At 43.7% G+C, this 23,347-nt stretch overlaps 1 protein-coding gene across 1 annotated transcript in view; it reads left to right on the forward strand.

Moving 5' to 3' along the window:
- The window catches only part of CSMD1 (CUB and Sushi multiple domains 1), a 1,664,412-nt gene that overhangs the window by 608,028 nt on the left and 1,033,037 nt on the right, over positions 1-23,347 (forward strand). The window contains 1 exon segment of the mRNA XM_032468715.1: positions 9,407-9,623. Within this exon segment, the coding sequence (XP_032324606.1) occupies positions 9,407-9,623 (217 nt within the window).

Below are 23,347 nucleotides of genomic sequence, written 5' to 3' on the forward strand. Positions count from 1 at the left end.
TGAGGCTAATATCCACCGGGTGGATCAATCCCCAGTGCTGCATGCCGGAACTTAATCACATTTTTGTTTTGTTTGATCCACAGCCCAATGCATTTTTGACCCTAAAGTATGCACAAAGTTCTTCCAATCTGTCTCTCCAGAGTGGATAGACATTCACTGACCTTATTACCATTAATGCAACAATTTCTCAGCTGGGGAAACTGTAACAGTCCTAGAATTGACTGACGACCCCTCCTCTGGGTGCAGTAACTAAGGACACAGCATTGCCCTCATATCTCAGTGGTTCCAGTCCAACTCACTGCAGCTTTGCCTTGTCCTGAACCATGACCCCATTCTAGAATGGGAAGGCAGAGATGCCAGCGCACAAAGGAAGATTGTGTAGATAAAAGGATTAGCTTCAAATAAAGCAGGGAATATGGGTTTACTTATTTATTTTTCCTCATTGTTATTTTTTTTTGATTTACAATGTTGTATTAGTTTAAGGTGTATGGCATAGTGATTCAGTATTACATATATATGAATATGTTCTTTTTCATTGTAGGCTATTACGAGCTATTGAATATAGTTCCCTGTGCTGTGCAGTAGGACCTTGCTGTCTGTTTTATATATGGTAGTTTGTTCCTGCTCATCCCAGACTCCTCATTTATCCCTCCCCCAGCTTCTCCTTTGGTAACCATGTTTGTTTTCTGTGTCTGTGAGTCTGTTGATGTTTTGTAAATAAGTTCACATTTACTTAGATTCCACACGTAAATGATATCATGTATTTGTCTTTATCTGTCTGACTTACTTCCCTTAGTATGATAATCTCTAGGTCCATCCATGTTGCTACAAATGGCATTATTTCATTCTTTTTTAAGCCTGAGTAGTATTCGCCTGTATAAATACACCACATCTTCTTTATCCAGTCATCTGTCAATGGACATTTAGGTTGTTTCCATGTCTTGGCTATTGTAAATAGTGCTGCTGTGAACATTGGGGTGCATGTGTCTAAACCTAAACAGACATTTCTGCAGTGAAGATGTACAGATGGCCAACAGGCACGTGAAAAGATGCTCAATATCGCTAATTATCAGAGAAATGCAATCAAAACTACAATGAAGTATCACCTCACACTGGTCAGAATGGCCATCATCAAAATGTCCACGAATAATTAATGCTGGAAAGGGGGTGGAGAAAAAGGAACCCTCCTACACTGTTGATGAGAGTGTAATTTGGTGCAGCCACTATGGAAAGCAGTATGGAGATTCCTCAAGAAACTAAAAACAGAGTTACCCTGTGATCCAGCACTCCTACTCCTGAGCACGTATCTGGAAAGCATGTTTAAATTAGTCTAAGGAGCTGTTGACAAATCAGGCTGGTCAACAGAACTGAGATGATAAACTCCCTTTTCTTGGAATTAGAATGGTAACACTGCACTCGGAATGTTCTAGGTTAATCACCTGGCTAGAGGACAAAATTGAAGTTCCTCCTAGTATCAAGACTTTATATTTTTACAGATTCTTTCCACGTGAATGTGTATGCAGATTTATAATTCACTGTTTATACCATCACTACCACTATCTCCCGCAGACACACCCCAGCTCAGCCACATGCCTGGATAATTGAATATGGAGTGTCGGACACTATGCTAGAAATGGGGTTCTAGACAAGGCAGACAGTGTCCTCGCTCTCGGAAGGCTGATGTGTTAGTTACAGAGACAGGTAAACAATGAGTAAGCAAGCAAATGAGGCATTTTCACCAAATGACAAATGCTATATGGAAACAGAACAGGGTGTAGGATGGTGAGTAATGATGGTGAGGAGCCGCTGACTGAGATGTGAGTGTCTGGGATGGTCACCCCGCACTGTGACCTGCAGGAGGAGAGGTCAGCTATGGGGAGAGGTGTGGGAAGAACATTCAGGGCAGCTGGCTTAGCATGTGCCAAGGCCCTGAGGTAGGGACGGGCCTGGTGTGTTTGAGGAAGGGAGGGATGTTAAGCGCACTACACCCACACGTGGTGATGATAACAAGCTTCAGTGGAACGATGAAGGATTGCCCTCTCTATTCACATGGTCCAGTGAAAGCCCCACATTACTTTTATGAGGGATAGATTTGGGTGTTCGTGGTTTATTTGCAGTGTGAGGGCCACCTGCGTGGCCTTGCTCTTGGGTGGTGAAGTCATCAGAGAGGAGCTGATTGTTTGGCTCTGTCTCCGGCTCACCTGCCTCTGGGTTTTCTCCTTTTCCTCTCTGCCCACATGGCGAGTAATCTCCCCTATGCCTTTGCGATTAAAGCTGAACCGAGCACCCTGAGGCTGTCGGCTACCGTGGCTGAAATGCAGCTGCTCCTGGTGCGCTGAGAAATATCAACTCGGTGATTTTCAAACTTCCTTCAGGGCATGCTATTCCTAGAAGACGCCTGGAGTCTGTAATTCTGAAACACCTTAATCAAAGTCCTAGGAAGGACATTTTAAGCCATGATCCTTTTGCAGTGAATCATTCCCCAAATCACGCAGACCCTGAGCTAACAGACGAAACTGGGGAAGATGATACAGAGCAGAGTTTAATGAATATTTCATTTGTTTACTGCTTCAAAATGTACTTCTCTGATCAGAGAGGTTTCCACTCCATCCGTGAAATTGGAGGCCCCCTGATCTGGAAATTCAGAATCCACTTAAAAAGCATGTCATACCCCTTAGTCATTAAGGAAAATGGAGAATTCAAGTGAAGACCACGACGGCCATTCCCTTTCGCTTTTGCGTTACTGCAGTGTCACCTCCAACAGGAGCAGGGCGTTTTCAGGCTCATAGCAAACCTACAGGTGTACAGTCTATTTCCACACATTTCTGAAAATAAAAGAAGCTTTGGAGGTCAAAAATCGGGTGGTAAGAAAGTAATTAACGTTCTGTTTGCACAGAAATTCATGATATATGGAAAACAGTAAGTGTTTTTGTAGGATGGGTATAGGAAATAAATGGAGACAACCACCAAGCACAAGAAATATTAAAAAAAAAAAAAAAACCTTCCTGAATTGCCTTGTTTTCGGAGTGAACCAGTGTGGTCATCTGAGCTTGCTGCAAACAGGACATACACCTGTTTCTTTCTGACACCTGTCTCCGAGGAGGGATACAGTTGTGACGATCATCCAGCTTGTGTTCACATACAAGTCTCTTCACTCTTTTACATGATATCAGGCCAGAGTGTTGGAAGGCCAGTACCTATTTCTCAAGTTCTCTCCTTCCCGGACCACCGTGCTGCAGCCCCGGCAGTCCTTTGTCCTGTGGCTCGTTTCCTTGTGGGTAGGACCTCAGGAATGACGCGTCCTTTCCTTGTACGGCTTTCTTCACGTATTGAATATTATAGATCACAACTTTCTGGAGTCACTGAACCAAATCACATGTTAGAACACCCCAGGGGGCAAAACGGTTGCTCTCAGAAAGGAGTTTCACATAACAAAGGCATTACCTTACCATACATCTCCATCGGAATAAACCCAGCAGCCAGCAAAATGCTTTTGAGGCTCATAATGTAACTATAATTCTATGATAATAAATAAACACTCAAACAGCTAGTGAAAGCAAAGTTACTTCCTCCCTGAAAGGCTGTGCAAGAATTAAACATAGTAGCGTCTGAGATGAGATTCTGTGCAACTAACACCAGGCTTTGGTGTCACAAGACCCCACTTCGTTTCTGGGAGACTCCGGACAATCCATTTCACTTCCACCTGCCTTTCCATATCTGTGAGATCACGTTGTGGGACTGCGGTCACGGCCAGCTAAGCTTATGTGTGCAAATGTGTTTTGAGAACAGTGATTCACTCCAAAGTATGAGACAGAATTAATGTGACTGCTACTAGATCCTCTGTATTTGAAGTTGTGGTATTAAGGACCTACAGACTGGGTAGAAACCTTTACGGAATTAGCTCTGAGTACCTGTACGTAACATTTTGTTGATTAGATATGAACCAAGTATTTCATAAGGTGTAAGTGAACTGCTAGGTGATCCAGACACCAATTTCTCCTCCCCCCACCCAGCTTTAATGAGATATAATTGATGTATAACATGATCAGACAACAATTTCTTACCGTTATAGCGCATGTTGACATTTTTGATAGTGGTTTGTTAGCATTACAGTGAAAGCTCACCAGCGTGTCCAATTCCACGTGTCTGTTTCTGTGTGATGTGTACTTTTGGAATACGTGAAATTTATATGAATGTATACATACACACTTGCTTTTTTTTTTTCCCACTGACATTGATGTTTGTTTTCAGGGTAAGTTCCAGCTTCAGTACTTGAAAAAAGAGCAACATTAGACAGTTTCTTAAAGAACTGAGTTTTCAAACCTGTAACAAACAACGTAATTTTCACTCAGAGATTAAATTTATCATGGCAACACTGCAGATTATTTCATCGCCCTTAGGAAACAGAATTTACAAATGTACTTACAGTAGATTCTTTGTTGGGTTAATCATGACTGTATGTACAGTACTTAAAAGTTTGTCCATTAAAATTGTTTTCCAGTTAAAATAATCTGCTTATTTGAGGCCGTGTTTAAAGCCAACATTAAAGTCAAGCATAGATGTAAGCCATTTAAAAAGAAAACATTTATAGGATATTTGAGAGTTCTCTGTGGCAGGCAAGTGCCTGTGAAGTATAAGAACAGAGGTGGAAAGTCATAGAAGGAAGACAGGATAAAAACTCTCCTGGGGACATCTGGGGAAAAGCCACACCTAGGCCTCTGCTGCCGGTGGGGCTGTCGGCAAGCTCCTCCCCCACCTTTCCATGAAAGTGCAGGTAAATCCTGAAAACAGAGACAGGTGTCATTTGCAATCTGTATCCATTCACCCGTGATTTTATTTTATTCAAGTAAAAGTACCTCTTTCCACTGAAGCAGTCTTTATGTCAGATAAACATCGACGTGACACCTGCATTAAGTGCTGGTGCCGGTGAGAACCTAAGCTGTGTGTTACTTGCCTTTGTTGATTACAGCGACTTTCCCTCCTGGGACTTCCATTGGGAGAATAATTGTAGTTTAATTACCAGAGGTGTCAGCCATTATTTTTGTGGGTTTGTTAGGAAGCCTGACTCTCAGACTCTCAGGATGCTGAGACCCATGGCTTTGGCGTGGTTGTGATTAAGGAGGTGTCCTTCAGTTCAATAGGAGTATGGATTTTGGATTAATACCGCTCACTCTGAGGAACTCTAGTCAGTTCCACTGTAGTGCTGTGCTTAGAAGATAATTATTTTCGTTTGGCTCCTTTTTTTTTTTTAAGTAAAAGTCAAGATATTTCCATGGGTCAAGGAGATACTGACTGCGTTGGCAGCAGATTCGCCGCTCCCTGGGGGAACCAAAAGTTGTGCGGAGTGAGCAGAAGTTACTAGGCGGGGTCTTGCTTCTGCAAAGAGAGACCAAAGAAATTAGGGGTTTTTTTGTTTTGTTTTTTCCTTTTCTTTAGCACACAATGCTGTTCCCTTACACCTCCAGGACAGGCCCTGGCCCGAGGCTGGGGAGAGGGGAGTGATCACGGCTGAGGGGTCTTTTACACTTTCTGCTCCCTCCGTCTCTTTCCAGTTTTGGAAAATCTCTCTCTGTCTCGTTCTGAGTCACCAGCTTCTCCTAATTATTGTTTGTTCTATTCTGTTGCCTCTTTCTTATTGATCTGTGAGGTTTGTTCATTATATGGTGAATGTGTCATTGGTTGAATCTCTGTCCTGGAAATACATCCTATTTTTTTGGATTTTCTTTTCATTTTTTCCTCTTATGATTATCACTTTTGTGGGCTATTTAAGAAATCTCTGCTCACCACACAGCTGTGAAGGTTTTTTTCTGTTGTCCTCTTTTGGCAGCGTCACTGTTTTGCGCTTTACCTTCACGTCTGCCACCCTTTTGGGGTTGATGTTTGTATATGCTGTGGGTGGGGACCCAGTTTTTCCCATTTGGATGTGGACAGCACCATCTGCAGAAAAGACCATCCTTTCTGCCCAGTCCCGCACCATCACCTTCCTCGTAAACCTGGTGTCTGAATCTCCGTGGGTTTGGGGACTTTCTACTCTGTCCCATTAGCTCTTCATCTAGGTTTACACCAATTCAACACTGCGTTATTATAGTTTTATATCAAACAGTGACATTAAGTGCTGCTCCTCGTCAAGGCTGTCTGGCTGGTCTCCGCCCAGACACCCACATAAGACGCTACCTCAAGCAGAGACCGTTTAGAAGTCCTCAGTGTCTGTAATGTGCACTCAAACTGGAGAGTCACTCATCCGAGAACTTTTGAGCTGTTCCCTGAGTTTCTAACAGAGCTTCTGGGAAAGTCCATTTACTGATCAAATGTGACTCATCCTGCAAAACTCCCTGGAATAATTGGTGCCCAAACACAGCCTACATGTGATTCCTTGGAGAAATCCGTAGTATCTGGTAATGTGGTTCACCATGATGGGTCTATAATAGTAACTGCTTTCCAGCTTACACTTTTTCTGTTGAATTTATTTTTCTTTCCTCCAATTTATAATCAGCTCTTCACTTTTTGATTTACCGTGGAGCCAGAGTTGGAAGATAAACCAGAAAAGCTATTTTCTTTAAAGACGTTTCAAAACCCCACAGCTTTAATATCTACTTGTTACAGTCTTATTGTTAGATTCAAATTTAGTGGGAAATGGGCCTCTTATGAGTTCTTTGGTTTTAAACTCATAAATCCCTTTCATTAAATTTTTTTTTAAAGATTTAGCAAACTCCCACAAGCATTTGATAATATGACTGTGAAAGATTTGAGCTCACTGAGAGCTACTATTGTGAATTTTTTTTAAGTGTAAAATGTAGTTGGAAATAATGTTCTGTTTGTCATTCAGCAGTAAACGCTGGGATAATACTCGCATTCAAGGGCTCCCACTACATGCCGTAACCCGAGTATGCCCAGATTATTCTTAATATTCTTTCTTCATATGTGTACTGTCAAAACATTTAACTACATTTAAACATATGGGTGAAAACGGCCAGATTAAGAAGGAATGAAAGACTGCAAGCAATTTTCAGAGCCTCCTTAATAGCTAACCTCTGACAAATTAAGTGTTGGAGTGATTTGTTCCCTCGCACGACGACGGTAACGTTTACAGTTAAAGTGATTACAGTGTGTCCGTCAGGGAGGTGCCGCTAAGCCCTCGGTCCTGCTCCCCCCGCCTGCGCTCTTTCGCATTCAGCCTGGGGGCCCCAGCGGAGCTGTGGCCACCGGCCACTTGGAGGTGGTGCACAGAAAACACTGAGAAAACGCTAGGGACCAGTTAGCGTGCCTCTGAAGGCTAGCATCTGGGGTGGGTGCCTGGGAAGGGGAGGCTGAAGGAACAGGGGAGGCGGAAATCAGGGAGCAGGAGGGGATGGTGAAGGATGAGGAGCCGGAGGGAGGAGGTGGGCCGGCCAGGTCGGGAAGTGGGGGTTCAGGGCTGATCTAGCGGTAAGAACACAGCCGATGGGTTTCAAATCTCCCAGGTGTGGTCCTTTCAGGAGCAGACCCTTGGAGGAATCGTGGGGCCCCAGTTTACAAAAGAAAGCTCCTGTTCTTTGGAACTGCTTGTGAAATCTGAGACTTGACAGAGAAGCCCGGCATTAGAGTCAGTACCACAAAGTCTTGAGGCCCCGGGCAGCCTGGAAGCAGCTCTTGGGACCACTTTCCCAACGTGCTCAGCTGACTGAGGTGGCTTTGGGGTACTCTGCTGCCCCTCCCATCTCTTCCCGTTACGTTATTTGGGTCCGGTGACTGATTCCACCGGCGGGGTGGGGCTTCCAGGGCACCAGCTGGGTGTCCTCCAGTGCACCTCAGTTCTGACTCTCTCCGCCTGTAGTCAGCATCGGATTCCACAGGTAAAGGGCTCAGTCCCGCCAGATGGGCCTTCGCTTCTGAGGCCAATCGAAAGCCGTGGTTGTTAGTTGTATTTTGGACCCACTGGCTGAAAATCAGCGGTCCCCAGGACTCCCAACCTGGGTCTGATTAATTTGCTGGGGCAGCTCACAGAATTCAGGAAATCTACTTATTCACCAGGTTATTGGCTTATTAAAGAACACTGAAGGTTAGACTCCGCGGCCAGATGGAGAGCGGCAGAGGGCGGGGCGTGCGGAAGGGCGCTGAGCTCCCACACCCTCTCTGAGCTCGGCGCCCTCCCAGCCCCTCCGTGTGCTCCCCAACCTGGAAGCTCTCTGAACTCCATCCTTTTGGGGTTGGATGAAGGCTGCATTACACAGGCATGATTGATTAAATCATTGGCTATTGGCATTTGATTCTTCCAGATCCTCCCCTCCACCCCGCAAAGGTCAGGAGGTTGGGATTGAAAGTTCACATGGTAATTTCTCTTGGCAACCAGCCCCATTCTTAGGCTTGGTCCAAAACCCACCTCATTAACATAACGAAAGACACATCTTCCCGGCTCCCGTCGCTTAGGAAATTCCAGGAGATTCTGAGCTCCGTGCCACTGGGGACCAAAGCCAAACAAACACTTCTTATTATAAATGACAGCATCAAATATTTAGATCTTGAATGCGAAGGGCCATCCTAATTACTCTTTTCTAAAGAAAGTTAAAATAAGAGGGTGAGCAAAGTGTGGGGCACCCTAGAAACCTGCGTGGGGAAAGCCTGACACACTTCTCAGCCATCCCTGAGCCAGTGCCTTTTCTGCAGGGGGGCTCATCATTTAGGTAAGCGTCTCCTGTCTCCATCATCCAGTAAATCCCACCAAGTGAGCAGGAAGACGTCAGTGGAGGGGGGATCCCTTGTTTTGCTGGGCTGCATCTTGGTCTTTGCACAATTTGATTTCTGTTGTTTAACACCTTTTGTTTTCAACTGGACAAGTTTCCTGTGGTCTCGTTTTATTGTTTGCTTTGTGGGACCTTAACCAGTGTGGCTGCAAACAGTTTGGCTGTTGTGGATATTGAGCACGGTTCTCCCTAACTATTCATACCACAGTCACTTGGATACGTTAATAGTTGTGTGTATTTAGAGGGCTGTATAGTGGTTATTCCATCTGTCATTTTCATTTCCCCAGCAAGGAACTTACAGGCAGTGTTTGATCATGATACTGTGCAATATAATAATTGGCACCAAGTTTATTGCACAAACAACGGCGATCTGACATGGGTGGAGCTGCGAAAAAAAAATAATTTCCCCCCATTTGTAGTATGAGTTCCCAAATTTGTATTTTTCTTCTTGTCCCTTCTTGTTCCCTCTTTTTTTTTTTTTTTTTTTTTTTGGTGTGTGGGGAGGGAGTTATTCTCCATCTTTTAGCACTGGAGAACTCTGTTACAGCTCAATATTGAATATTTGTGCATGAAAGATCACAAAATAAGTCATTATAAAAGTTGGTCAGTGGTTGGAAATTTCAAAAAAATACTAGATTAAAGATGAACGAAATGTATACGCTTTTTTCATGTGTTTTCTTTTTCAGGCCAGAACTGTGGAGGCTTGGTCCAGGGTCCCAACGGCACTATCGAGAGCCCAGGGTTTCCTCATGGTTATCCGAACTACGCCAACTGCACCTGGATCATCGTTACCGGGGAGCGGAATCGGATACAGCTGTCGTTCCACACCTTTGCCCTCGAGGAAGACTTTGATATTTTATCGGTTTACGATGGACAGCTCCAACAAGGGAATCTGAAAGTGAGGTACGTGTTGGCTCTTCACGTTACAGATTAGATAACACGGCTCGACTTAGGTTCTGGAACTTAAATCACTGGTATTGACACTTGAATTGAATTATCAGAAAAGAAGTAGAATTTCTTAGCTAAACGGATGGACAAATTTAAATATATCCATACATGGGAAATAAGGCTTTATTCTCTAGTTTTAAAATTCAACATTAATTAGAGTTTAAGTTTGTTGAATATACAGAGTCTTGTAGAAAAACTGACAGTAGACAGAGAAATTGTGCTGCTCTGAGCAACAAAATGGCATTGATGCTAATCTTAGCGGTGATAAACAAATTATTTACTTTATTTATAATTTTGTGAATTGAGAAAAATCTCTAGCTACAAAATACATAATTATATTTGTACATTGAATTAATATGTTAATATTATATATAACTTATTAATATAGAAATATCAATATGCATTAATGTATTAACTAGTCAATATATGAAATATATAATATTACTATATTTCAAATATATTTTATTTGCATTTTCTCTATTCATTTTCAAACAAAAACACCTTATGGTTTTTTCCTGCATCATCTCTGATATCTGTTGTCTGTTTCTGGAGACACTTTTCCGATTGCCCTTTCTGTCACACATGCGTACAGCTGTCTCCGTTATGAATCCATTAGGTAAACTTTCTTTCTCCTTGTCTAACATGTATGGGCCTATACTTGGCTGTTTGGGCGAAGTGTCTACATATACAATCCTTGCTAATATGATCCAAGATTTATTAACCTCTTTCATGCTCTCCCAACTATTAGTTATTTATTAATTTTTATTCTGCATAAAATATTCTCCTAGGGAAAAGTGGTTTGTTGTAATAATAGACTTGTAATAAAAACTGCAAAGAAATATGACAAAATATAGAGAATCCAGTTTATGCAAATATCAAGGCATATGACTCTGTGTTAAAAGTAATTCTTTCCCTTTCAATTAAAAAGATGCCTATGAAATATGTAGGGAAAAATACTCTGTCAACCCCTCTAACTCTATTATAATTCCTATAATTCTGTCCTATTCTAAGGAAACCTGTCTTAAATGCTCATTTGCTCAACTTCATGTCTTTAGACAAGTTATTACTCTCTTGTATTCTTATGTTGATATTATAATCACTTTATAATGTTAATAACTATAAACTTAGAAAACAGCCTAACTGCCACCTTCAGTATTATAATAGGATTGGCAGTAGAAATATTTTTTTAGCAGTAGAAATATGAAGGTCAGAACAGTAAGATTCATTGTCTTGTGTCGAGGTTCCAGTGAACCGTATACAAATTGATCTTTGAGCCTCAGGGAGCTTGTGAACACTGGTGAGTTGCGTGTATTTGTGTGTATGACATCGTGGTTCTTTTACTCAGACATTTTTTACTGGAGAAAGTAAGGAAGGCTGATAGGAAAGAGGCAACTTGGTTCATATCAATTACTCTGTTATTTACATTTTTTCTTTTGAGATGAAGAATAGATGTGTCACGTTTCTGCCTGTCTCTTGTCCTCAAGGTAAAGAAGATCCTTTCATCTTTGTATTAAATTATTTAATCCTTCCTCCTAACTGCCTCTCTGAGTGGACATTCTGTGAGTGTATGGTAACTATTCTGGGGATAGAAGTGACCATTCCTGGTATCATAACAGAGGCAAAACAAATCAGAAACAGAATTCCAATAATGACTAGCAAGCATGATGGGCCTTTATTCATATAAAATTTGAATAAATAATGATGTAAAATGGGAATATGAGCATTGCTAGGGCAAATGTTCGGGCGGGTTGCCCCACTTCAACATTAACCGCTGGGCAGAGCAGTGATAACCAGCGCCGAATTCTAATGAACAGGGTTGGGGTGGATGTTCTGGTGCTGTTTGTTTCCCATTATGCCTTGGGACAGCTGTTTATTTCTTAAATACAATTAACTCACAACACTTAAGCGGCTCTGGAATTCAAACCAAGGAGACTTGTGAGAGGGCTGACGTATGAGGCGATGGTTCACTGAGTGGTGACAAAAGTTATTACCTAGAGCTGTCATGGTTCTGCTTTGTTGTTTTACTTCAGCACAAAAGCTGTTTTTAGCAGCTCAAAATGTGCAGTAACAAAACTAATTAACAGTTGATTTATTAAACAACCCAAGCATTTTTATTACAAAGACATGTCTTTCATATAACCACAGTCTAATTTTTTTTAATAAATAACATAAGATTTAGATTTAATCCCCAAGTAACAAAACAGAATTTGGAGGTTAGAATTACAGATGTTTACAAGGTAACTTGAAATTTAGTGAAGAATATATGATTTACCCTGTGTAAAAAAAAAAATCTTAAACGCACAGTGTATGTTTCATCTCAGATTATTTAAGTAACACAAACTCATATGTGGTTCATCCTCTGTCAATAAATTATATTTTAATATGTAGATACTGAGAGTTCAATGAAGACTTCTTGGAAGCACAAGAGAAAAGATTTGATTCAAAATTAGAACTAGAAGCGTGCTCCTGAGTCATCTAGAACTGAAACCACAGTTCCTCGCTGGTCTCCGTGAGCTGCCGTGTTAGTGCCATTTTTTGATCTATGACCATGTTGACTCTGTACCTTCTCCTGATTCTCAGATCTCCCCGGAGGTCAGACTGTGTATTCAAAAAAATTCTAAACTTTTTTATTTTTCAACATCCCTTTATAAACCGCAACCTGTTTTGATCCACACAGAAAAGGGCCAGTCCTACCCTCAGCTGACCAACGCACATGGGTTGACCAGCACACCAGGACAATGACGTGCCTGCCCCAGGCTCACCCCCCTCTAATTCTAAAACTTTCGTTGCAGTTTTAGGCTTCTGGTAAAAATACTCTATTTATAATACAATATTTCCATTGACAGTGAGGCTTCTGTCCTCATTCTGTATCTCCACTAAGGTAAACACTTCTAGGAAACGCGGCCCTGACACTCAAGGAACTCTATAGTCTGACTCCAAACTACACTTCTTCCCTTTGGTCTCTTCCGCGGTTTCCCGGTGTGTCTCAGTCCATTCTGGCGGCTGTAGTAGGGTACCATAACTGGGGGAGCTTAATAACAATAGAAATTTATTTCCCGTAGTTCTGGAGGCTGAAAGCCAGGGTTCAGGTGCTGGTACATTTGGTATCTAGTGAGGGGCTGCTCTTGGTCGATAGAGGGCCATCTGCGCCTGGGTTTGCCGCGTCCTCACACGTTGGAAAGGGTGAGGGAGATCTCTGGGGTCTCTTTTAAAAGGACGCTAATCCCATTCATGGGGGCTCCACCCTCCCAGATCACCTCCCAAAGCCCTCAACTTTAAACACCACCACACTGGGGGGTAGGATTTCAACATATGAATAGAATGACCACTTGAAGTGAGCCCGCAGGGAGGACACAAACATTCAGTCTGTGGTACGTGTTAGTTTCCTTATTTAGTTAAACTGGCCTGCGTTTTCCCTTGGTTGGACCTCATAAGAGAATGTAATGTGATATTCCTCGTCCCTCCCTCTGCCTGCCTAAATTATATCCAACTTGCAAAGCCTATTCCATGATATTTATTTCAGGAATTTTTCTCTGTGTATCCCAAGTTAAAAAACAACACCCCAAAAAGATTCTTTTTTCCCCCTGAACTCCTGTAGTGCTCGCTACTGACATAGACCTCGAGGCCTGTGCGCCTTGGAAATCCCAGTGCCTCTGAAGTTGCCCTGATGGAGCTGGTATATCTTTGTGCTTTAATATGACAAATAGAACATGCATCCTCCAAGGCCAAGAAATGTGCCGTCAGTGTGTCTTCTCTGGTGATGACAGATGTATTACTTTTCAGATAGTCAGTAAATCTTGATGGAGTGATTTTGATTTAAACCGCTCCTGATTCAGGACCACTCCTGACTGCCCTCCGTGTGTATAGCCCAACGTGACTTAATGTAACTCTCTCCTCCAGGTGAGCACGAGAGACTGCTATGTCCTGTAGGTGTTCTCTAAAGTAGAAACTGTGTTTATTTGTCCCCAAATCAGAAAATAATTGAAGTTGACATCACTTTCCAACTGTGGCAACGTAAGAATATCCAGCTTCTAAACAAATCCCGTGATAACCTCACAAAGTGAGTGAAAGGGAGCCTATGGAGGGAAGCTGTGCCATGCCGATGTGGAAAATCAGGACATCTCATTTCATGATTCTTGTGGAGCTCGGGTCCTAGGAAAATCGCTCTGGCATTACCTTGGCTCTCTCCTCCTCTAACTTTTACAAGATTACCCCTAATTTTCTGCAGTGATGACAATGAAGAGGTAAGAGGTGGGTGAGATAGGGCCATTCAAGCCAGGAAATCAGGAATAAATGATGCTAGAATATCAGTCTTTCTCATTTTTAAAAATGAGATTGAATGCCTTAAACAGTAAGGAAAAAATTATATAATATTAACTATATCTGGTGATGTTTAGAACTTGAGAACTTTTAAGGCCTAGGAAGGGGTTTCAGTTGCATTTGGATTAAGTAAGACCAGAAACCCAGCAGTGTCTGAATTCTGCAGTACTGTCCCCCCATTGCCCTTATGAGGTCCTGAGAGAGCCATTCACAGATCAATAGTCAGATAAAAATCAAAGCATCATTTTATTTTTAGCTTAGGTGGTGACTAATGCCCCAGTTAAGACTCTGGGGGTGGTAGGGGTAAAGCTCAGTGGTAGACTGGATTCTTAGCATGCACAAGGTCCTGGGTTCAATCCCTAGTACCTCCATTACAAAAATGAATTAAAAAACTATTTTAAAAAAGCCTCTGATAAGTGTAGAACGAAGTGGGTATAAAAGCTTCCCCAGGGGCTGAAGTATCACACAAATACCAAACGTGTATCTTGATGTCTTACCACATTTAAGCAGCCACACGGTCAGGGACTAGAAGGGATGACCAGCGTGACCAGACTAGCACACAGCCGGGAAGGGAGATCCCGGAGAGATGGGCTTGAAGCCTGCACAGGAGGCAGCAGAGGAGCCCACGGCCAGGGTGACGTCTGCGGGTCAAAGCGCAGCAGCCCAGCCAGCGCTTAGGGGTCTGATCAAAGAGGCGCTCCTCTCCTGGTGAGGACAGTGCCGGGGGGGGGGGGCGGAGGGGGACAGTCCTCTCTTGTGTACCTGTCACGTCCCCTGGAGTTTGTGCATCTGCCAGCCATGGTCACTACTCTAGATACGTGTTTTAAGATGATGAAATTAAAAAAATATTTTTTTCTTTGATACATCTTCCCAATTTCCTTTCTCAGCTGAGCAAGTCATAGGCAAGGTCAAATATAGTTGTTTTCAATGCTCTATATTCATGAATATGTATTTTGTGAAATATATATATAGTTGTTTTCAATGCTCTTTATAGATATATATATATGACAAGTTGAGAAAAGGAATTTACAATAGTATGAAAGACAAGAAGTTATTTTCTTAATTTATAAGCTGTACCTTCAGAACTATAAGGAATAAAATAAATCATTTATTTAAAAAGCAGGTAAAATATGCACAAGCAGTTCAAATATAAAAAATTCAAGACAGTACTATATTTCAAGCAAATTAAAATAATAATGCAATACATCTCACAACTCTGAATGGCAAACTTTAAAAAATTTTGATAATTCCGAGTTTTTGAGGGTGTTAGACAGATGTCTTTATATCCTGGTGGCAGAATTATAAATCATGGCAATTATTTTGGGATAGAAAATTTGAAATTTCTCCCCAATTTAAAAATTATGTACAAGCTCTTTCATTCATCAAGGCCCTGCTAAGAATTTATTCTGCAAAAATACCTTCAAGTATGACAGAACACACGTAATGGAATGCTCGTGGGTGCGTTTTGATAGTATTAAAAATTCAAGAATATCTGTCTTTCTATAGAGACTAGTTAAAAAAGTAACAGATATAGGTAACACAATGCACTATTAAAAATAGTGGATGAGATCTTTATTTGCTGATACGAAGATGTCTCTCGCTATATTTTTTCTAAGTAATTGCAATATCAGAATGTCCAGTTTAGCACAATATTTTATTATCTTTCATAAATTATATGTAATAACTCATAATAAAACGCCATGAGTGGAACTCTGGGTGATTATGGGGCCGTGGGAATCCATTCCTTATGTATAGCTGGGACACAGTGTTGTGATCTCACAACGTGCTGTGCGAGTGAGAGAGTAAGGGTCTCTCCCCAATCGTAGGGCTCCCAGAGGGCTTCTTTGTAATTTTAATCCAGATAAAATGCTGCCATAATCCAGAAAAAAATATGGTTCTCTTAGAGTCCCTGGTTGGCCTTGGCAGGAGAGGCGGGGGTTTGTTCGGGGTGCTCTGTCTTTGCAGTTCTAGTGCAGGTGATTATCTCTGCTTCAATTTTCTCTCTCTCTGTCTCTCTTCATCCCCTCCCCCACCTCTATTTCTCACTCTAATCTATGTGTATATCAGTGTTTCTCAACCAAGGATGACTTTATGCCCCAGGGGACACTTGGCACTGTCTGGGGACATTTTTGGTTGTCACCCTTGGGTGACAGTGCTGCTGGGAGGTGGCAGGTACAATACAGAGGTACTGATGAATGTCCTACAATGCACAGGACAGCCTTGCATGATAAGGAGTTCTGCCACAAAATGTCAGAAATACCAAGGATGAAAACCCCTGCTTAACAGAAATTATATATATTATATTTTTATAATTATTATATATAATTAACAGAAATTATATATATATTTATTATATATATAACATATATAATTATAATTAATTAATTAATTAATTAATTAATTAATAATTTTAAAAATCTGTATAAAACCATTCCGTACCTCTATATATCTCTCTACATTGTCTTCCTATTCAAGGACTCAAGCTGAGAGAGAGAAACTAGGACTCCGATACTGACAGACAGGTGTATCTCTGCTGTGCAGAGGTAGCCAGGAGGGTGGACTCATTGAAGTGAACAAATATAATGGGGTCTTTTGCAGGATTCAATCAGCAAGGAAATAGGATTTCCACTGTATGTGGCATAATCAGATTGCACCAAGAATCGTTTTTACATTTTCTCTCAAAAGGAAATAAAATTCTTATGATGATTTGAGTCCTTGGTTTCTGGAAAAAGGCACATAAAGTGTCAAAAAATCAGTAAGACATGAATTGACTTTTAGTATGCTGCCCGGTTGTGAATCTGGAAAAAAGGAGTCTGTTAAAATGGTTCACTGGGAAGCTATCCCTAGTGAAAAATATATAAATAAAAAATAAGGAGCTAAAAATGATCAGATTTCTTAGACCTTCCAAGATTTTAAATGAATTTTATGTGGGTGACCAGATTGGTAGCTGACTGGTTTTTAAGTTTAAAAGTTACTATTTCTCCCACCCCTCTTTTAAGTGTTTGGATCACAAAACCAGTGCTGGTTTATCCTTTTAACCTGCACAGCGGTGGAGCAGTTAGAACACACTAAACAAATGCCTTTTGATTAAATAAATGTCCATTAGTTGTTTACAAAATAATTTTAAAGGAATGAGCGTTATATTTAAAAATGTGTTAGTTCTACATTTTTAATTCCCAAAAGGTGAAGAAAAGGAACAGGATATTACTTAGAACCTGAAACAATTCTTTTTTTACTATAATCAGCACAACCACTCTCCCTGTGCATGTATGATTTACTTTGTATCTGGAAGTACTAAAAATTAATCAAAAGGCACAGATTTATCACAAAGGAGTCTTTTTTAAACTTTCAACATGTTACTGTTATTCTGGAGAGATTTTGATATTTAGACATTTTATGATCTTGTGCATTTAAGCAGCCAACAGGACAACAAATAAAAAATTGTATAAGCAATTAAGAATATGGACAGCCCTACAGCCTCTAAATTTAGGAAATTCTTTCAAATAAGGCTTCCAGGAGCAGAAATATTGGCCCCTCTTTCCTGAACCTCATTTTTTTCTGTCTTACGTCTCCCCTGGCTCACCTCTCAGAACCTGAAGTATTAACTCAAGCAGAGCTCAGAAACCCGCTCAAAGCTCCCAGGTCGTAGATATAAGAGCATAAAGCCTTCAAGGGCTCTCTTTGCGGCATCCTTGCTCTGAAGCAGGAGGCAGGTTAGGGAGGGTCCTTACAGGAGTGGGGACTAAAACCTGCCTGTGTGAACTTCCTTCCAAGAATGGAGCCCCGCCCTTCTAACCTCGGCCCCCTGGGTCACTGACCCAAACTGGATTTCCCAGGCTTTATGCCCCGAGGCCAGCTCTTGTTGGCCTCTATCTTACAATCCCTGGACAATCAGACTCTTTTCTCTCTGAACCTTATTCTGAGCACAACTTCCCAAGCTCAGAGAGGGTGTTGATCCCACACTAAACCCTCAAACGGAAGATGTAGGGTCACGGCTTTGATACTTTGACAGCTACTCACCACCACATAGTTTATCGCCAACACCTGTTGCTTTTTTTTTTCTTGGAAAACACCAGTATAAAACCAAGATCCGTATAGCTGGCTCCCTGCTTCAAGGAAACAGTCCCCCAATGAACAGGGTATATGTTTGACTTGAGAGGTAGAATCAGAGATTGAGCAGGAAAAAAAAAAAACAAGTGGATGTTTCATACAGCCTGGAACCTTTCAAGCCAAAGAAGAAAATTGAGATAAACAAAACCTGGCCTCCTGAAAGTCTCTCAGTGTCTTCCTTCAAGGAGACAGCTGCTCGGGTTCTCACAGCTGGACATGGACACCCCCCACCCCATGGCAGTTTCTCTGATCATCACATCAGACCTTACAGATCCACGGTCAGCCCATCTGAAACGTACCGCGCTCGTCTGAGTAGGATCAGGTGCATTCATCACTGTTACTGTCTTGCTTAGGTTTGATTAGACATTTCTAAAAGAGCAAATAAATGTTCGACATATAGAGTGTTTTCAATCATGTGAGGCAGACACTACATTTGAAAAGTGAGGTGGAGGCGGGAAGGAGGTGGTAGGTAACTTATAAAGGTGTAGTGGTTTAGAGCATTTATACCATCGCACCCATGAGGTTATGCTCATGAAAATGAGACATCGTCAGAGAACCGACCACTTCCGGGTGCAACTATGCTGCTCTTAGAGGGACGCTGAAAGGTTCGTTTACGCGTTACGTTTCAACTTCACCTTCTGGATGAGACTTCACCATAGAGTATAGCCGTCATATTTCATGATTGGGGGAAATATTTCGCGTGTCTTTTTACAGAGATGCTGATGGTGGATAAACTATTCACTAGAACTTTTATGCGTTTGCATCGCTTTCATTTCTGCATCGAAGGCGTGTTCCAAATAGTGGGCAAGTTTGTGCTTATTTCCATGGAAAACGGCAAGCCAAAGGCCCCATGTTCCTGAGAAACGCTATCAGAAGCTCGGTGCCAGAAAAGGGCGTGAGGAGAGAGATGGAGGGAGGCTGAGACCGCAGCAGTAAAGGCGGCCTGCGCTCTGGGTTGGTGACTCTAGGCCGCGCCCGGTCCCACGGCCGTCTGTGCGGCGCCCGGATGCCTTCCCTAGCCAGTTCCCGTTTCCCGCCTTCCTTGGCTGCTCCGTCTGTTACCTCCTCCCCTGCCCTCCTGCCTCATCCCTACAATGAAGAACCCTTTCTCTTTCCAAACTTCCCGGTCAGGTTTCCCGTTTTCTTCGAGCTCTCAGTAGTGTCAGTAGCAAGCAAATGGACTCAGGAAGCAAGTAGTGATGAAAACCTCATCCGTTCGGGGTTGCTTTGTAAGGGTCGCCGTTATCCTCAACCATCCCCTTTCTGCGTGAAAGCGGGCGGGGGCCCAGCGCACCTGCGCTGACGGCAGAGGCGAAAGTGGGTGCCCTCGGGACGACAGGTCTTCGTGGGCCGCCTCCTCGCCAGGCCGGGGCCTGGAACCCCCAGCCCTGCTGCAGGCAGGCGGACAATGCAGATGAGCGAGCCGGCGCAGGTGGGAGGCGCCCAGCCAGAGACGTGGTGGTGAGTCACGGGCCCAGAACGCTGCACCTGCTGCTCGGCTCTGCGCGCGCAAGAAACCGCGGCGGGCTCGCCCCGTAACGGGGCAACAGCTGTTGCCAATCGGGAAGCTTTTGCCGCGCGGAGGCCCTCAGGTGCGGCCCGTGGGGCAGGCCCCGCCCGCTCCCGGCAGCCCTTGAGGCCGCTTCCTGCGGCCGGAGGGGCCCCCGCGCAGTTCTCGGCCGGACGCCGCGTTCTGCGGCCGCCCAGCACGCCCCCGCACCCCCAGTCCTCCCCAAGGGGGCGCCACTCCACCCGCCAGGCCCAGGCCGCGGCCCGCGGGCCTCCTCGGCAGGGTCGCAAGGAGGACATTTGTGCTGGGGGGGCCCCTGTGCCCGCCCCCCCCCCATCCGGGGCGCTGGAAGCTGACTGGAGTCGGAGACGGCCGAGCCCTGAGGCTTCGCTCCGGGGAAGGGCTCCGGGAGCTGCGGCCGCGGGCAGCACTGGAGACGCCGCGCCGCCCTCGGGGGAGCCACACTTGCCCAGGGATGCGGGTGAGTGGGTTTTCTGTGTGTGAGAGTTTGAATGCGTGTTTTGGTTTGTTTTCTCCGCCTACTGACTGAGGTGCCTGGACTGACTGCACCCCAGCCCTCTCTGGAGAGCAGGCTCCAGGATGGGGAGCCCGGGGTGCCCGCGGGCCGCCGAGCCTGTGTCCTCCGCGAGACCCCTGCGGCTCCAGAGTGGGAGCCGTGTTCTCCCTCGGAGCCAGGCTTTGCTGGGACGTTCTCCCCCGGGCCTGGGTGAGGCTGCCCGCGCCGTAGTTGGGCGTCAGGCCGATGCTCTGGGAAGTGGGTTTGTGCCCCTGAGCTGGGGGCCTGCCTGTAGGGCGTGGGGGTGCGGCCCGCGGCAGTCTGTGTGCCCAGGCGGTGGCCGAGCCGGGGTCCCCGCCCTGCAGGCGTCCGGGGGCCGGGCGGGGGAGAGCGCCGCGGCCTGTGGCTGGCGAGGCCTCGGGCCCGGCGGGCTCTGGAGAGCCCTGGCCTGGCGCCGGGAGGAAGGGGACGGGCTCGGGGGCGACCAGAGCCGCCAGCGGTGGTGTGTGGGGCCGGCTTCCGCGCGCGTCCTCTGTGGCCTGGCGCTCATTATTTTCTGATTAAGAAAAGGAAAAAAAAAAAAATCAATGCAGGAAATACAAGTGGGTACCAGCAGCTTGCGACCTCTGGCCTGGAAGGTTAGTTACCAGTCGCGGCCGTGTCAGGTCCATGTGTTGCCAATTCCGGCCTGATGAGAGGAGAACGCCGGGGAACGCCTGGCCCCCGAGGAGCCTGGAACTTTCTAGGCGTCGGCTCCTTCCCTTGAGAGCGGAGAGGTCTGAGGAGAGCGCAGAGGCCGCTTCCGCAGTGGGGCTGGCCGCTCCCGTGCCGCTCCTGGTGCGGTGATACGGTTTCATGGCGTGTTAGCGTTTTCGCGTGTTGACACGCACTTTGAGTGAAGTTTGTATAATTACTAGGTAGTGGGTTTGCCACGTTTTTTCTGCAAACCTGCTGTTTGTGTTTCCTGAATTAGAACTCGGGTAGGTAAATAGCCCAACTTGGATAGGACAGAAGGCCGTCTGGACTCTTGTGCACAAGAGATGGAGGCAGTGCTTTGGAAAGTCGTTTTCTCTGGGCAGATACCTAGGAGTGGAAGAGACGGGTCGGGTGGTACATCTACGTTTATCTCTTGAAGAAATGGCCAAAATGTTTCCCGTGGGGTGTAAAATTCTACGTTCCCTCCCATAGCTATGAAGTGGCTGCTCCACCTCTCTGCCTGAATTCGGTGCATCTGTCCTTTTTAACTTTGGTCATTCTAACGCGTGTGTAACGGAGTATTACCTGACTGGTTTATTATGCGTTTTTCTGGTGACTAATGAGCTATGTTCGTGTCTCTTCATGTGCTTGCTGGTCACTCATATCTTCCTTGGTGAAGTGTCTGTTAAAATCTTCCACTGATGATGTGTTACAGGTAATTTCTCCCAGATCCATTGTCTTAATAGTGTGTTTTGAACAACAAACGTTTATATTCCTGATAAAGTCCAACTTAGCAATATCTTTATAGTTTTTATGATTTTATGCAAAATAGAAATGTGTGTATACTTAAGTATCACAAATACTTTTCCTCTGTGCTTCTAAAAGTTTAATAGTTTACCTCTTAAGTCTGTGACCCATGTTGAGTTAATTTTCACGTGTCGTATGAATTAAGGTTTTAAACTCATCTCTCTGCATGTGGGTATCCAATTGTTGCAGCACCATTTATTGAAGAGACTGTAATTAGAAAGCTGAATTTCTGTGTATGGTACTAGGTAAGGGTTGATGGTCATTTTTTAAAAACTTACTCAGCTGACCTAGCATTTGTTTAAAAGAGTTTGTTTTCCTCATTGAACTGACAGAGCACAATGGTGAAAATCAGTTTCTGAGTAGTTCTCACTTGCCGACTGGCACTCTGTTCAGCTTTCCCAGTTGCTGGGTGGAGGGGGGGTGCCCTGCTGGAGGGAGGAGCTGTTCCTGCTGGTCCAGTGTGCTGTCACTTTCCTGCCCCTGTGTCCCACGGCCGTCAGCCCTGCACAGGGTGTCCAGTGGCATTATCCTCTGTAGAGCTTTGCTGGCACCACCTGGGGTGATGGCCAGAAAGCGTCACCAGCACTCCCCGTGAATGTTCCTGGTTGACCAGTCCGAATGGTGGAGCCTGAGCTGACATTTCCACGGTCCCGTGGACCACTGGATGCCCCCTCCCCAGCAAGTTCTGAACCTCAGCTTTGGTGGGAGGGCTTTTATTTTTCCCTTCCTTGGGTACCACCCCAGTCTTAAGGATAATGGCCACCATCCATTTCTGCTATTCCTGTGTTTGTAGAGTTCTCTTTGCCTGTTCTGTGGTTAAACCTCTGCTAATTACTCGTTTTTCTTCTCTGAGAAGATTAAGATAAGATGAACTCTCCTGGTTCAGCTGATGATTATTAAAGCCTCCAACTTAATTCAGAGTAATATGAAATACAAGTATGTAATTATTAAACCAAATTCAGATTTTCTGGGCTCCTGATACAAAATTATGCTCATGCGAACATATCTTACAAGAAACAATACTTGGAGATGACCTTTCATATTCAGTTTTCCCTATTCAAATTACTGGTGCACTTTTGACTGGAACTTGACTAATACATTGATTGAATTTTTTTAAATAAATGTCCTTTATCATTTTGAGAAAGTTCTCTACTGTTACTGGTTTGCTAAAGGTTTTATTATGAATTAGCATTTAATTTTATCAAATGTTTTTTCTGCATTAATTGAAAAGGTGGTCCTTTCTTCCTTTTTGTATTATGGCCAATTGCATTAATTAGTATTTTAAAATATTAGTACAGTCTTGCATTCTAAGATAAAGTCTACTTGGTTATAAGATACTGTCCTTTTATATATGTCACTGGGTTTGGTATTATATTTTATCAGAATTCTGTATACATACACAAGTGGTTTTTGTAATTTCCTTTTTTGGTAAACTTTGCCAGGTTTTAGTGTAAGAGTAATTTCAAAAACTCAAGTAGAATGTTCCCCCCATTTATGAAAAAAGTTTGTATAATTTTGGTCTATTCCTTGACAAAATTCAATAGAGAAACATCTGTGTTTGGAATTTTGTAAATTAAAAAAAAAGATGTATTTTCTAGATGTAATACTGTTCAGGTTTTCTGTTTCTTCTAGTGTCAGTTTTAGTAAATTGTATTTTCCAAGGTATCTACTTAACCTGTGATCAAATGTGTTGGTTCAAAGTTAATAATAGTATTTTGA

This window comes from Camelus ferus, chromosome 26 (genome assembly GCF_009834535.1).
Source record: "Camelus ferus isolate YT-003-E chromosome 26, BCGSAC_Cfer_1.0, whole genome shotgun sequence".
Lineage (NCBI taxonomy): Eukaryota > Metazoa > Chordata > Mammalia > Artiodactyla > Camelidae > Camelus > Camelus ferus.